At 40.2% G+C, this 15,689-nt stretch overlaps 1 protein-coding gene across 1 annotated transcript in view; it reads right to left on the bottom strand.

The window, feature by feature from the left end:
* The window catches only part of FMN2 (formin 2), a 405,197-nt gene that overhangs the window by 220,006 nt on the left and 169,502 nt on the right, over nt 1-15,689 (bottom strand). The window contains 1 exon segment of the mRNA XM_050770753.1: nt 10,950-11,037. Within this exon segment, the coding sequence (XP_050626710.1) occupies nt 10,950-11,037 (88 nt within the window).

Genomic DNA, 15,689 nt, shown 5'->3' with positions numbered 1-15,689 from the left:
TATTGAAATTGGGCAAAGGATCTGAACAGACATTTCTCAAAAGAAGACATACAAATGGCAAACAGATAAATGAAAAAATGCTCAACATCACTAATCAGAGAAATGTAAATTAAAACCACAATGAGATATTATCTCACATCTGTTAGAATGGCTATCAGCAAAAAAAGATGAAAGTGTTCTAGCTGGAAACTAGTTTATCAGGAAAAATAAAATGTCAAAGCAAGAAATAAAAGCATCTGTCTATATCTCTACTTAGATTCTACTCATGGCCTACACCAATATTCATTTCCCCAACAAAGCTAAACTTCTTCCCCCACTACCTTCACATGCTTTACAGAGCCAAGAGTAATGAATTCTGGCTGACTCTCACAGCACAGACACAATGTTTAAGAAATCACACAGTTAAGGGAGACTTTAGCCTTTCAAGTTTCCAAAACAAGTTGTCCTCATTGCAGATAAAACATAGTCCAAACATGTAGCCATGCTCAACTTCTAAGAGTTGTTAGATAAGTCTCACATTTATCTGTATTCAAAAATCAGAAATGGGTGCAGCCCAGTATTAAAAAGCATTTCAGCTAGTGTAACTGAAAACTGACTGAAAAATAAAAGCCAAACTATGAAACAATCAAATCTGCCTCAGACATGATCCCCCTGAACTTAACTTCCATTTCTTCCCTCTTATCTCACTCTCACCTCAATCAGAAGTAACAGCTCCTTTTGGATATATACTCAGTAATGAGATCACTGGATCTAATGATAGGTCTGTTTTATGTTTTTTTTTTTTGTTTTTTTGGTTTTTTTTTTTCAGAAATCCCCACACTGTTCTCCACAGTGGCTGAACTAATTTATACTCCTACCAACAGTATATAACTGTTCCCTCTTCTCACAGCCTCACTAGTACCTGTTGCTCTGACCGGTGTAAAATGGTATCTCATAATGATTTGGATTTGCATTTCTCTGATGATTAGTGATGTGGAAGATTTTTTCATATGTTTGTTGGCCACTTGTATGTCTTCTTTGAGAAGTGTCTGTTCATGCCTTTTGCCCATCTTTAAAAATTAGTCTTTATTAAATGTATGTATAGCTTACATGTACTTTAATGTTTAATATTAGAAGTGTTCTGGGTCTATTTAAAAGTGACCAGAAATATGCCATATGAACTTAACTCTTGTTTATATCAATTGGCTTATAGCAAAATTCATTTTGTTATATGTTGTTGTAATTAAAGTTGCAGTTCTCTCTTTTTTTTTTTAAGTTCAGGAGTACAAGTGCAGGTTTGCTACATAGGTAAACTTGTGTCATGAATGTTTGTTGTGCAGATTATTTTGTCACCCAGGCATTAAACCTAATATCCATTAGTTATTTTTCCTGATCCTCTCCCTCCTCCCACCTTCCACTCTCTGAAAGATCCAGTGTGTGTTGTTCTACTCTACATGTCCACGTGTTCTTGTCATTAAGCTCCCACTTATAAGTGAGAACATGAGGTATTTGTTTTTTTGTTCCTGCGTTAGTTTGCTAAGGATAATGGCCTCCAGCTCCATTCATGTCCCTGCAAAGGACAGATCTCTCTTTTTTTTTTTTTTTTTTTTATGGCTTCATCTTTTGACCATTTTTTTTCATGAGGCTATTTTTTGCTTGTTGAATTGGTTAAGTTCCTTATATTAATAGGTGCTGGATAAAGGACCTTTATGGAATGTATAGTTTGCAAATATTTTCTCCCACCCTGTAGGTTGTCCGTTTACTCTGCGGAGAGTTTCTTGCGCTGTGCAGAAGCTCTTTGGTTTAATTAGGTTCCACTTGTCTATTTTTGTTCCTGCTGCAGTTACTTTTGAGGACTTAGTCAGAAATTATTTGCCAAAGCCAATATCCAGAACGGTATTTCCTAGGTTTTCTTCTGTGACTCTTATAGTTTGAGGTCTTACATTTAAATCTTTAATCCACATTGAGTTAATTTTTATATGTGGCGAAGGTTTTTTTTTTTGGGGGGGGGGTCCAGTTTAATTCTTCTGCAAATGGCTAGCCATCTAGCACCATTTATTAAATAGGGAATTCTTTCCCCATTGCTTATTTTTATTGATTTTATTAAAGATTGGATGACTGTAGACGTGTGGCTTTATTTTTGGATTCTCTATTCTTTTCCATAGGTCTATGTGTCTTTTTGTACTAGTACCATGCTGTTTTGGTCTCTGTAACAATAAATTGTTCTACCAAAAAGACACATGCACTCATATGTTCATCACAGCACTATACACAACAGCAAAGATTTAGAATCAACCTAGGTGTGTGCCAACGGTGGACTGGATAAGGAAAATGTGGTATATATACACCATGGAACACTACACAGCCAAAAAAAGAACAAAATCATGTCCTTTGCAGTAACATGGATGCAGCTGGAGGCTATTTAAGTGAATTAAGGCAGGAACAGAAAAGCAAATACCACATGCTCTAACTTATAACTGGGAGCTAAACACTGGGTGCACATGGACACGAAGATGGCAACAATAGACACTGGGGACTCCTAGATGGGGGAGAAAGAGGGACAAAGATTGAAAAACTAACTATTGAGTATTCTTCTCAGTACCTGGGCGACAGGATCAATCAAACCCAAAACCTTAGCATCATGCAATATACCCAGATAACAAACCTACAAATGTACCCCTGAATCAAAACCAACAGTTGATTTTTTTAAAAAAAGGAAGTAATGGATTCTGGATTCTACTCCCTCCTTTTGTCCCATGGGCAAAGGCTTATCACAGAGTCTGTTCAGGGCAATGAAAAAAGGAAAAAAAAAAAAAAAACCTTTAAGTTATCTCTCTCACTGGTTGCCCTAAGTTTCAAACACCTCCAAAGCCTGCAGACATAGGTCATTTCCTAAGAAATACACGAAGGAAACTAACATTGATTGAGAGCTTAATATGGGTGCGGGTGTGTGTACAAGAAGAACTCACTTAACGGCCTTTTGAACTCATGAGAAAACTGAGGACTAGAGATATAAAGTAATTTGCCCAGGTTTATTCAGTCAGTCAGTGGCAGAGCTGAGATTCAAATCTGTGTTGGACAGCTTGGGCTGCCATAACAAAATACTACAAACTGGGGTGCTTAAACAGAAATACATTTTCTCATAATTCTGAAAGCTGGGAAGTCTAAGATCAAGGTGCCAGCTGACTCAGTCACTGGTGATAATTCTCTTACAATAATAAGCATTTGTGTATCTAAACACATCTAAACCTAGAAAAAGTAACGTGATACACTACAACCTAGCTAGGTGACAGGAATTTTTCAACCCCATTATAATGTTATGGGACTACCATCACATACATGGTCTGTTGTTGACCAAAATGTTGTTACGTGGCATATGACTGTATTTCATTCATCTTTGCTTGGTTCAATCAAGAGCAAGGAACTCCATTAATAATTTTCTTCAAAGAACTTTATCCTCATTTAATTCACAGATGTGAAAAAATTTCATAGTCAATATGCAAACTGCAAAATTTGTATAATATGACACAACATAATAAAGTCTGATAAATTTATTTTCAACTCTAAAAATGAAACAACTGGTAGCCAAAAGTATTATGCCTGTTTGTCAGTTTTGTTTCTGCATATGTTGCATGTTCTAATTTTATTAGGTAATACATGCTTCATTCAGTAACAAGCTAATACACTGCCCAGAGCAGACAGCCCTGAACTAGGAGTCAAAAAAATTGGATGTCCATTCTGGCCCTGTGGAGGTAAAGAACTAGGCAGACTTGATCTATAAACCTCAACTGCCTCCACTATAAAGTGGGAATTAACTACCCTCTTCTGGACAATTTTACACAACTATCACCAAGAATATTAGAGGGAAGGAGGCAGAAGAAGCAAAGTTCAAACCAACAGCTAATTCCATCTCTTCAAATACTAATAAAAAGATATGATTATAAAAGATTTTAGAATATGTATCCTGTTAAAGAAAATGTGGCACACATACACCATGGAATACTATGCAGCTGTAAAAAAGAATGCGATCATGTCCTTCGCAGGGACATAGGTGAAACTGGAAACCATCATTCTCAGCAAACTAACACAGGAACAGAAAACCAAACACCACATGTTCTCACTCCTAAGTGGGAGCTGAACAATGAGAACATATGGATATAGGGAGGGGAACATCACACACCAAGACCTGTCAGGGGGTAGGGGACAAAGGGAGGGATAGTATTAGGAGAAATACCTAATGCAGATGACGGATTAATGGGTGCAGCAAACCACCCAGGTACATGTATACCTATGTAACAAACCTGCACATTCTGCACATGTACCCCAGAACTTAAAGTATAATAAAAAATAAAAATAAATAAACAAATTTTAAAAAGAATATGTATCCTGTATGCCAACAGCAGTTCTCTTTTTGGTATCTGCTACATTAGGACGATTTCTTCCTAGACAATTATCAGAATAAGGCTTCTCAGCTTTGAATCCTTTTGAGGGAGGGAAATGACAGATCAAAACAGCAGCAACATGACATGATTCCGATGAGAAGTCATAATTAACACTGAGATCTCACTGGCATTTCTGATTGAAATCTAAAAGCCTGTGTATTGTCTTTGCAAGTTACCCTTAACTATATAATTTTAAATAAACTGTTTGGGAAAGCAATCATTAGGCTCAGAGATTAAATAATAAAAATAACTACAATTGTATTGACAGTATCAACTATATTTCTGATGGAATATTAGGTAGTTTACATTACTATCTCATTTAATTTTAAGACACATGATTTTCATAAATCATGTTTAAACAGGATAGAACTTTCGGCAAGGAGGTCATATAGCATTCACTGCCCAAGGGCCCATAATTCCAGTTAGCTTTAGACAGGACAGATATAAAAGCCAGGAAGGAACCAGAGCCATTCATACCCTGGGGTTGGTATCCCTGCAGTATATCGAAACGTGTTTCCATAAGTTTAATGTGTAAGACTGCTAAACAGATATTAGGTATTCCTTGTGATGAGATCTGTAATCTATTTTCAAATATTTTTGCAGAGGGAGTGTCTAAGAGACCACACCTCAGGGATGGCTGACCAGCACTGTGCAAGAAAGGCCATTCTCCAGAGGCAGTTAATGCAAGCTGCTCAGCTATCTCTATCTAAATCAACAATCGAGGCTTTAATACGCACACTAATGTCTGAAATGGGCTTTCAATGGTGAAATTAAAGTCATTCTGGATGTGTGGATTAGCTGAAATCTCTTAGAGATGCTCCACTACTACCTCTTCCATAGCTAGAATAAGAGTCTACTGGAGGCCAATAGCTTTGTTCTTTAAGGAAGCTGCCTGAGGCCTAGGACCTAAACAGTACTGGGTGCAGCCACTGGCTGAGTTGAGTTTCTAGATGTCTGGTGCAGACTATGAGGGTAGCAGATTCCTACCTCCGTGCAAAGCTTGTATATGTCTGAAGCAAACCTTTCAGATAAGATCACGGTGAGAGCCCCTATAAAGAGAGAGCTAGACAACCTCAAGTTTATGAAGCAGGGTTTTCAAACTATTTTGCTTGAGATGGCCAAGAAATACCAGTGTAATAAAGATCTGTGTGTGGGGAGGGTTCAGTCTGAAACTTGCTTCACTTCGATCTGGTAGTAGGGTGACAATACTACTAGCGTATTTGAAAAGTTTTTGGGGCCAGGTAAGGTGGCTCACACCTGTAATCCCAGCACTTTGGCAGGCCGAGGCGGGTAGATCACTTGAGGTCAGGAGTTTGAGACTAGCCTGGCCAACATGGTGAAACCCTATCTCTACTAAAAACACAAGTTAGCTGGGTGTGGTGGCAGGTGGCTATAATCCTAGATACTCAGGAGGCTGAGGCATGAGAATCGCTTGAACCTGGGAGGTAGAGGTTGTAGTGAGCTGAGATTGCGTTACTGCACTATGCCTGGATGACAGAGCGAGACTCTGTCTCAAAAAAAAAAAAAAAAAAAAAAAAAAAAAAGGAAAAGTTTTCACTTTACATTTGTTATCCAGGCAACATTATCAATGACATCCCCTTCCAGTCTTAAAGTATCCCAGTTAGGATGATAAATTATATGGTATTTCTATCTAACCGTGACATTGTCGGGGGATAAAGCTGAACCTTATGGAATTGCAAATTCTTTTGCAACTACCGTTACCTATGAAAATGGACCTAAGATGTGTGAAGAGCACACTGACCCCTGAAATATGGACCAAATGTTGTAAAAAAAATTTAATCAATTTTCACAAAACTAAACTACCACTGTGAAGCTGTAGGATACTCTTATAATATCAATTTATGGGAATAACAGGCCAAAATCATTTGAAATCAGTCCACCACTAACACCAGCTAAAAATGCTGAGTGAAACGTGTTTGTAAAATATCACAAAGACATCAAAGAGCTGACAAAATAATAAAGAATTACCGTGCTAAACAAAATGAAGAGAGAACTCAGAGAAGTGACACAGCTCGCGAACTGCTTTTGCCCTGAGTGTATCTGCCTATCCTAACAAATGTCAACTTTCTCGCGACAGTTTCACAGTGGCAGGGGCCAAATATCAAAGCCCAGAACCCACTCATCATAGAGATTCTAGACATACCCCACAATGAAATGGGACTCAAAGGGCTATACTGAGGGGAACCAACCCATTCCGTGGACATACAGTTAGCACTGGCTGAAGGGACCCCCCCACACCCCCCAAAGCTTGATTCAAGGTGATCCTAAACCCACAGTGCCCCCAGACCCTAGCACACACACACACACAAATGGTAAATCTTCTCTGGAAGGCACTTTCCTCTCAGACTTCAAATTAGTGTAAACCACAGAGTGAGACTTTTTCAGAGCTATTATAACTGTAGGACAGTTTGAACATTACCAAAGAGCCAGCAGCTCAGGCCTTCACTATAACTTTTATATACTAAACATACACAGGTAATTATTTTGGAATGCCTCCTTATATTTGCCGCATTAATAAACTGAGTCAAGAACCTGACCTTGGCCGGGCGCAGTGGCTCAAGCCTGTAATCCCAGCACTTTGGGAGGCCGAGACGGGCAGATCACGAGGTCAGGAGATCGAGACCATCCTGGCTAACACGGTGAAACCCCGTCTCTACTAAAAAAAAAATACAAAAAACTAGCCAGGCGAGGTGGCGGGCGCCTGTAGTCCCAGCTACTCGGGAGGCTGAGGCAGGAGAATGGCGTGAACCCGGGAGGCGGAGCTTGCAGTGAGCCCAGATCGCGCCACTGCACTCCAGCCTGGGCGACAGAGCGAGACTCCGTCTCAAAAAAAAAAAAAAAAAAAAAAAAGAATCTGACCTCTTCTCCTCTCTGCCTTTTGAATGTATGTGTTGCCGAGAATGCTCCACATCTGTTATCGTGGGAAATAACCTGTATTCCAATAACAGACTGAGCAAGTGGTGCTCAGTAGCTGTGGTAGCAGGACCAGGATTAGAACTTTGATACCTAGAATCCAAGCCTTACACACGAATTACTCTAACGGAGCACTTTGAAATATAAATGTTACAAAGTAAATGCAACCCTAGAGTACTGACAGCAAAGAAGAGGAGAGAAAATGATTCTTGCTGTTTATTACAATATTACATAAACTTTGTTTTAGAGAAACCAGTGCTGGTGATAAGAAAAGCACAATCTTGGAGAAGCAGTGTGTCTGAATGAAAAAAAAAAATACTGGTTAATGAAGGGGCCCAAGTGCAAGTTCAACCTGTTCCACTAATGAGCTGTGTGATACTGAGAGGGAAACCGGAGCACTCACAGGTCTTCTTTTGCCTGTCAATAAAAATGCCGCATAGCCAAAGCAAGACTAAATACAAAGAACAGATCCGGAAGCATCATATTACCTGACTTCAAACTATACAATAAGGCCATACTCAGCAAAACAGTATGGTACTGGTATAAAAACAGACACATAGACCAATGAAACAAAGTGAAATACTTACAGCCAACTGATCTTTGACAAAGCAAACAAAAACATAAAGTGAGGAAAGGACACTCTATTCAACAAATGGTGCTGGGATAATTGGCAAGACACTGTAGGAGAATGAAACTGGATCCTCATCTCTCACATTATACAAAAACCCACTCAAGATGGGTCCAGGACTTAAACCTAAGACCTGAAACTATAAAAATTCTAGAAGATAACACTGAGAAAACCCTTCTAGACATTGGCTTAAGCAAAGACTTCATGACCAAGAACCCAAAGCAAATGCAATGAAAACAAAGATAAATAGGTGGGACTTAACTAAACTAATGAGCTTCTGCATGGCAAAAGGAATAGTCAGCAGAGTAAACAGACAACCCACAGAGTGGGAGAAAGTGTTCACAATCTATACATCTGACAGAGGACCAATATCCAGAATCTACAAGGAATACAAACAAGTTAGCAAGAAGAAAACAAACAATTCCATCAAAAAGTGGGCTTAGGACATAAATAGACAATTCTCAAAAGAAGATATGCAAATGGCCAACAAACATGAAAAAATGCTCAACATCACCAATGATCAGGGAAATGCAAATCAAAACCACAATGGGATACCACCTTACCCCTGCAAGAATGGCCATATTTTTAAAAATTAAAAAAATAATAGATGTTGGCATGGGTGCAGTGAAAAGGGAACATTTCTACACTGCTGGAGGGAATGTAACCCAGTACAACCGCTATGGAAAACAGTGTGCAGATTCCTTAAAGAACTAAAAGTAGAACTACCATTTGATCCAGCAGTCCTATTACTGGTCTACTCAGAGGAAAAGAAGCCATTATATGAAAAAGATACTTTTGTACATGCATGTTTATAGCAGCACAACTCGCAATTGCAAAAATATGGAACCAGCCTAAATGCCCATCAATCAATGAGTAGATAAAGAATTGTGGCATATTCCATATGATGAAATACTACTCAGCTATAAAAAGGAACGAATTAATGGCATTCGCAGCAACCTGGATGGAGCTGGAGACTATTTTTCTAAGTGAACTCAGGAATGTAAAACCAAACATTGTATGTTCTAACATTCATAAGTGAGAGCTAAGCTGTGAGGATGCAAAGGCATCAAAAGTGATACAATGGACTTTGGGGACTTGGGGGAACGGTGGGAGGGGGTAAGGAATAAAAGACTACAACTCAGGTTCAGTGTATACTGCTCGGGTGATGGGTGCACCAAAACCTCATAAATCATCACTAAAGAACTTACTCATGTAACCAAATACCACCTGTTCCCCAAAAACCTATAGAAATAAAAAATATTTTTTAAAAATGACACTAGAGGTCTAGATAAATTCTGTGGCCACTTCTATATCCAAAATCAATGATGTTTATGCTTCTGTGGATTTCTCAGTGGAGGCATATCCTGAGAGAAGTCAAGTTTACTCTAGAGGACACAAGCGATTCACATATCTAACTCCTGTTTGCAGACAATACACCAAGCCAGAACAGGACTTTGCCTGCAGGAGGGCACAACCTCTTACTGCTTTAGAATTGGAAAGCCGCCATATTTAAAAAAAAAAAAAAAAGTGTACAGGGTTTCAAAGGGACTAAAGGAATCACTTAACATCTTAATGGGATAAAGTCTATGCATGATTCTGTATGACCCTTCAACTACCGCCTTTCATGCCATGTTATTGCTAGCGTTGCATGTTAAAGCAAGCAAATTTTCAGTGAACTCTCACTGGCTTTACCACAGACACAGATGTCAGGCGGACTCTTTTGTTCATAAGGTTCTCATTATCAACTCAACCCAAGTTGAATACTTGACTGAAGGAAAGAACCATATCATTATTTTCAGATTTCATCCTATGACTTAACTGGGCTACATCTGCCAGCTTTAGAAACACCAAGTACTGCCTGGCGCCAGCCTTGGCCTTCTCTTCGATGACTAGTACCCCAAATGTTTCAGCTTGAGGAAGTCTCCTCCCCATCAAAACAATGTAATAAAAACTGAAATTGTGATTAAGAGTTACTCATCAATTGACAGGCATACCAAGCTTGTGCTATTTATGAATTATCCCACACAAGATTTTCAGTCCAACAAATAGAATCCACATTCGTAAAGGGGTAAGCTAGAAAGCCAGTTAAATGCTTTCGTGATTATAAGGTCTGTGTTATTCTTGAAACCATATTTCTTTAATAGGTAAACTGGCATTCCACTGGATAATTCAATCTGCTTTAAATCTATTCTTAGGTTCTAGTCAGCTTAAGGGAGGCTCTGAATTTACACTTAATTCCTCTATTCACCTTTGGGCAGTATCTCTCAGCAAAAATGTCATAAGAGGATACAGCATAAGAATGGTCATCAATTGTACAGTAGAATTCAAGTATTAAAATATTGACACTAAAGCTATTTATAAAATATTAAGAACCACCCTAATTCCAAACAGAAAATATTTCTGTTCATATGTTGCAAACCTCACTCCCACGTGAAGGTACTAGGAGACAGGATCCTACGGGGTGGTCATTAGGTCACAAGGGTAGAATTCTCATGCACGGGATCAGTCCCTTTATAAAACAGACCAAGAGAACTCTCTTTCCTTCTTTCTGCCAGTTGAGGATACACGGAGAAGATGGCAGTCTGCGACCTGGAAGACGGCCCTCCCCAGAATGGAATATGCTGGCACCCTGATCTCGAACTTCCAGCCTCCTAGAACTGTGAGAAATAAACTTCTCTTATTTATCACCCACCAGTCTGGGGTACTTGGTTATAGTAGCCTGGACTAAGATAATAATGTCACATGAGAATGAGACTGTTAGTAAGGTATACAAATAACACCTCAGGCAAATTAATAGTAATCCTTCCAGAAACAATCATGGGAGATAGCTTGATCACACTTATGGGAAATATACTAACCTCAGTCTACACAGAAACCCTAAGTTTGAAATAACTTTACCACCAAACATCATATCCTTCAGCCCAAATTTTAATATTCAAAAGCTAAATTTTTATTCTGACACTTACCATGTTGTATGTCTTTCATATCTAAATGAAGACTAGACATTAGTATTCCAACTGCTTGTGATCTTTTGTTGCTTAATAACTTGACAACCTGCTCGAGAAAGAAAGTAAAAGGGGAAAACGTTAATTTGAACTCCAATATGCTTACTAGCATTTTAAAAAATCCTAAATGAAGAACAAATTAAGAGAAAATACCTCACATCATTACCTAAAGTATTCAAAACAGTTGGTTTTTTTAATGTTTGAAGAGTTTTTGGTTTTTATATCATAAATCTTCAAAATCCATCATTTTCCCCCATTATTCACCATCAGCCTCAAAGACATGTTTTTAACCAGTCTTTTGAGAGCCTGATCTGTCAACAAGTAAAATTTCTAATGGTCTAGGAAATTAGTCTGATCTCTGTAAAATCACAATTACACATATGATCATTTGCAGCCTGAGATTTGAAGTGTTCTTTTTTTTAATGTGAGTCTTGAAACACTGAAGCTTGAAACATGTCAACAAGTGAAGGGCAAAAAAAAAAAAAAAAAAAAATTACAAACATAGAGAATCTGCTAGATTAGTTTGGTTGTATCACGAAATTTTTTTTTAAAAAAAGTGCTTTCACTTGGGTCACATAGAAAGCTCACTATTTTACTGGAAGTTCCTCTCATTCTGCATTTGACCCACATTTTGGGGAGAACTTTCCTACTAATTAACAGAGGGATACAAGTATCATATTAAAATTGCTGCACCAGCACAATCTCAAGTCTGGATTTCCAGCAAGTCTTGAAGAATCAGGGCACACGATCCCATGGGAAGGTTTCCTAAAACAGAGGTGGGCAGGCTGTTACAGAACAGACAGATATTTTTTTGACCATGTTTTCCAGACAATAGCATCACCAGGAAATCCTGCTTATGAAACTGACCCAGGTCCTGATCGTGTGAAGGGCAGCATTTTCTATTTACTCCCAATGTTTTGTTTTAAATCTGCTTAAAACACTGGAGGAAAAGGAAAGAAAGTGGTTATAGTCAAATTACCAGAAGTGACAGCTGCCCTAACAGCTATTGCATCTGTGGACCCTGTCTTCCCTTATGGTTTAAGCTGGGTCAATCAGAATAGTAATAAAATAATCATACCCAACTGTTACACAAAGTCACAGAGTAAAACAATATTCTTAACAGCAATAATAGCACTCTGGGTGCCCCAGCATGGATGGGGTGGGGAATAAAACATAACACTTTCAGAAGGACCAACCACAAAAACCACCCTGACCTTTTTTGTTGTTGTTTGTTTGTTTTGAGATGGAGTCTCACTCTGTCACCCAGGATGGAGTGCAGTGGCGCGATCTCGGCTCACTGCAGCCTCCACCTCCCACGTTCAAGTGAGTCTCATCCTCAGCCTCCCAAGTAGCTGGGACTACAGGCGCATGCCACCAAGCCTGGCTTTTTTTTTTTTTTTTTTTTTTTTTTTTTGTATTTTTAGTAGGAACCGGGTTTCACCATGTTGGCCAGACAGTTCTCGAACTCCTGACCTCAGGTGATCCACCCACCTCGGCCTCCCAAAGTGTTGAAATAAGAGGCATAAACCACCGCTGCCCGGTCCTGCCCTAATCATTTCTGAAAGCCTCTGGGTAAGGCACAGTATCTCCCGAAAGGCGCTGCTTTTGCAAAAGAAAAAACAACATATACATTTTGATTCTAAATTTACTCTTTAAACATTTCTCTAAGTCCCACCTAGAAAAATGAGGTTATAACTAGAATATGAACCTATTAGTACAGTGAAGTATTTCTATCCATAGCATTGTCCTCTTCAGAGCTTAAAAAATAGGAATTTAGTATCAGAGAAGCAGAAGGTGTATACTCTGTCCTGAAAACCAGTTTCTAACCACAAGTGAGTGCAATCCGGGCCCAGTCATGCTGCTTGATGAAAATGCTTTTATTAAGGTTTTCTATCATTTTCTGGTTTCTCAATGCAATAGGCACGTTTCAAACCATGTATCATTTGACCTCCCTAGAGTATTGACATGTTGATCACACCCTTACGGTAACTTCTTTTCCAGGGCTCCTAACATTTCTTCTCAGTTCTTTTGAAGATGAATTATTCTGATTTCACCTTAAATATGTGCATAACCTACAGTTCTGTTCTCTGTATCTTATTCTCTTCACATTATAACCTATAATTTCTCCTGTAGAAACATACATGTCTGCATCTTCAACTTGGCAGTCTCCTACTTTCCAAAAAAAATCTCCATTTAAATTGTCCACATAATCTCCATTTGACATGTCTAAAATGACACACATGGATCAGTTCCGCCCCAACACTAGCAGCCAGCTTCTTCTCCTTTATGCTACATATTGAGATAAAGGCACCGCTGTTCTTCATCCGCCTAGCAACGTTAGGAATCTAGAAACCAGTCAAGACTCCTGCCTCCCCTTCACCTGCACACTCTGGTCTGGGATCGAGTCCTGCCAATTACAGCTCCTCTGTATCTGTGGAAACCACCCTCCTCCTTAACTCTATTTTCAGCATTTAGTTCTGTACTTTATCTTACATAGATACACGCAAACATTTCTGATGGGTCTGCCAAACTCTAGCCCAGTGGTTCTCAAAGTGTGTTCCTTGGACAAATGAGAACCACCATCACCTGGGAAGTTATCAAAAATCCAAGAAAAAGTTAGAGGGGAGTTTCAAGACGGCTGACTAGAGGCACCTGGTACCCACCTCCTCCACAAACAAGAACTGAAATAGTGAGTAGGTAATCACAGGTCAAACAGATCACATTAGAGAGAACACTGGAATTCAAAAACTAAGTGACAGGAAACATGGGAGGCGAAGAAGAAGAGGGAAGTGGGGCAGTCTGCTCAGCCAGGACCAGCTGGGAGCCTAGACAGGCTCTCAAATGCAATAAAGGTTCTCCAGGCTCCCTCACGTAGTAGTCAGTGACCCCAGCAGCCCACATGTCCTCCACAGACTCCTGAAATCGTAGCCACGGGAGAACCCCACGATCCACACAGGCCCTGAGGCTAACACGGGGAGCCACCCGGAGACCAGGAAGCAGCACACCTCCAGAGAGGCAGCGCACTGAGTTCCACTCACCTGCTGCATCATAAGCAGTTACAGGAAGGCACTATTTTGAAATGCCAGCCCCACCAGACTGCATCCTGCCCTGGGGCCCAATAGCCCCTGCATCGCCACATCCCTGAGGCTCCCCTGATATCCTCAACTGCAGCCAGGGCCAAAGCACAAGCCTTTGCCAATGACCCTGCTACCCCTAGTATAAAGGCCTTTGTGCATTTAAGAGCACCCTGAGGATGGGGTACCCCACTTGCGGCTGCCATATAGAGCCACAGCACATGCTCCCCCAGTCAGCTGTTTACAACTGTGGCCACGGTAACTCCACCCTCCCCAGCAGGGCCTCAGGGCCACCACGCAGTTGCTGCCACCCTCACCCAGCCATTCTGCCAGGGTGGGGTGTGGGGGACCTGGGGTCCATCCCTATCCTGCTTACCACAGCCAGCACCCACATGTACCACCTAGGCGCCAGAGAACAGGGCCACTAAAACAAGTTAAAACAGTTAAAACCCACCCACTCCCCCAGTGCCCAAGCACACTATCCAGAGGCTTGGGAATGGCCCTGCTCCATTCACCCCCACTGGCACCTGAGCACTCCTTCTGGGGGCCTGAGGACAAACCCGCCCATCCTACTGCAAATACCACAACTAGCACTCACCCACCCACACCATCCACTCACCCATGCCACCTGCAAGCCTTGAGACTGCCCCGCGTGGCCTGTCACAGCCACTGCCAATAGCAGTGCAAACCACTTGGGAGCCTAAGCGTTGTCTCATCACTGCTCCTGCTGTCCCCAGCACCATGCCCACTGCCTAGGAGCCCAAGGACCCTCCCAGCCACCCAGCCCACTTCCTCCACTGCTGGCACCCAAGCAAGCCACCTGGAGGTCCAATTGGCCTGACTGAACCTGCTAATATCAGGGCCAGCATACACGACCCTAGGACCAAAGCACAGGCGTGCCCAGCCTGCCACTGCCACCTCAAGCACCTGCCAATGATTGAGGACTGGCCCACCTAGCATCCTCATCCCCAGCAAAACTTACCACAAGCTCCACTAACAACCACACCCTAAGCCACTGAGGAAATTACAAGCACTACTGATACTTACGGAAGAAAAAATCATACAGAGACTACACTGCTGTATTCACCCAGAATGAAAGGCAAAACGCTACATCAAATCAACACCACAGATACATCTTCAGGAAAAAGTCCTCCTCTATAAAAGTAAATTCAAAAAAGTTGGAATAAGTGACTGTTATACCAGATGCACAGATATCAATGTAAATAAACAATAAACATAATAAAACAAAGAGATATTACACCTCCAAAGGAACATAATAATTCTCCAGCAATGAATTCTAATGAAAAAGATATTCATGAAGTTCCAGAAAAAGAATTCAAAATAATGATATTAAAGAATCTTAGTGATATACAAGACAACTCATATAAACAATACAAAGAAATTAGAAAACCAATTCAGGATATGAATAACAAATTTATCAAAAAGGTAGATCTCATAAAAAAGAACCAAACAGAAAATTCTGGGATGGAAGAATTCATTGAATAAAATACAAAACACATTAAACTAGATTAAGCAGAAGAAAGAATTTTATAACCTGAAGACAGGTCTTTTGAAATAACCTAGTCAGACAAAAATAAAGAATAAAGAATAAAAAAGAATGAACAGG

This window comes from Macaca thibetana, chromosome 1, assembly GCF_024542745.1.
Source record: "Macaca thibetana thibetana isolate TM-01 chromosome 1, ASM2454274v1, whole genome shotgun sequence".
In the NCBI taxonomy this organism is placed as follows: Eukaryota; Metazoa; Chordata; class Mammalia; order Primates; family Cercopithecidae; genus Macaca; species Macaca thibetana.
Note: the sequence above shows the minus strand (reverse complement) of the source record. Positions and strands in the feature narration are given on the sequence as shown.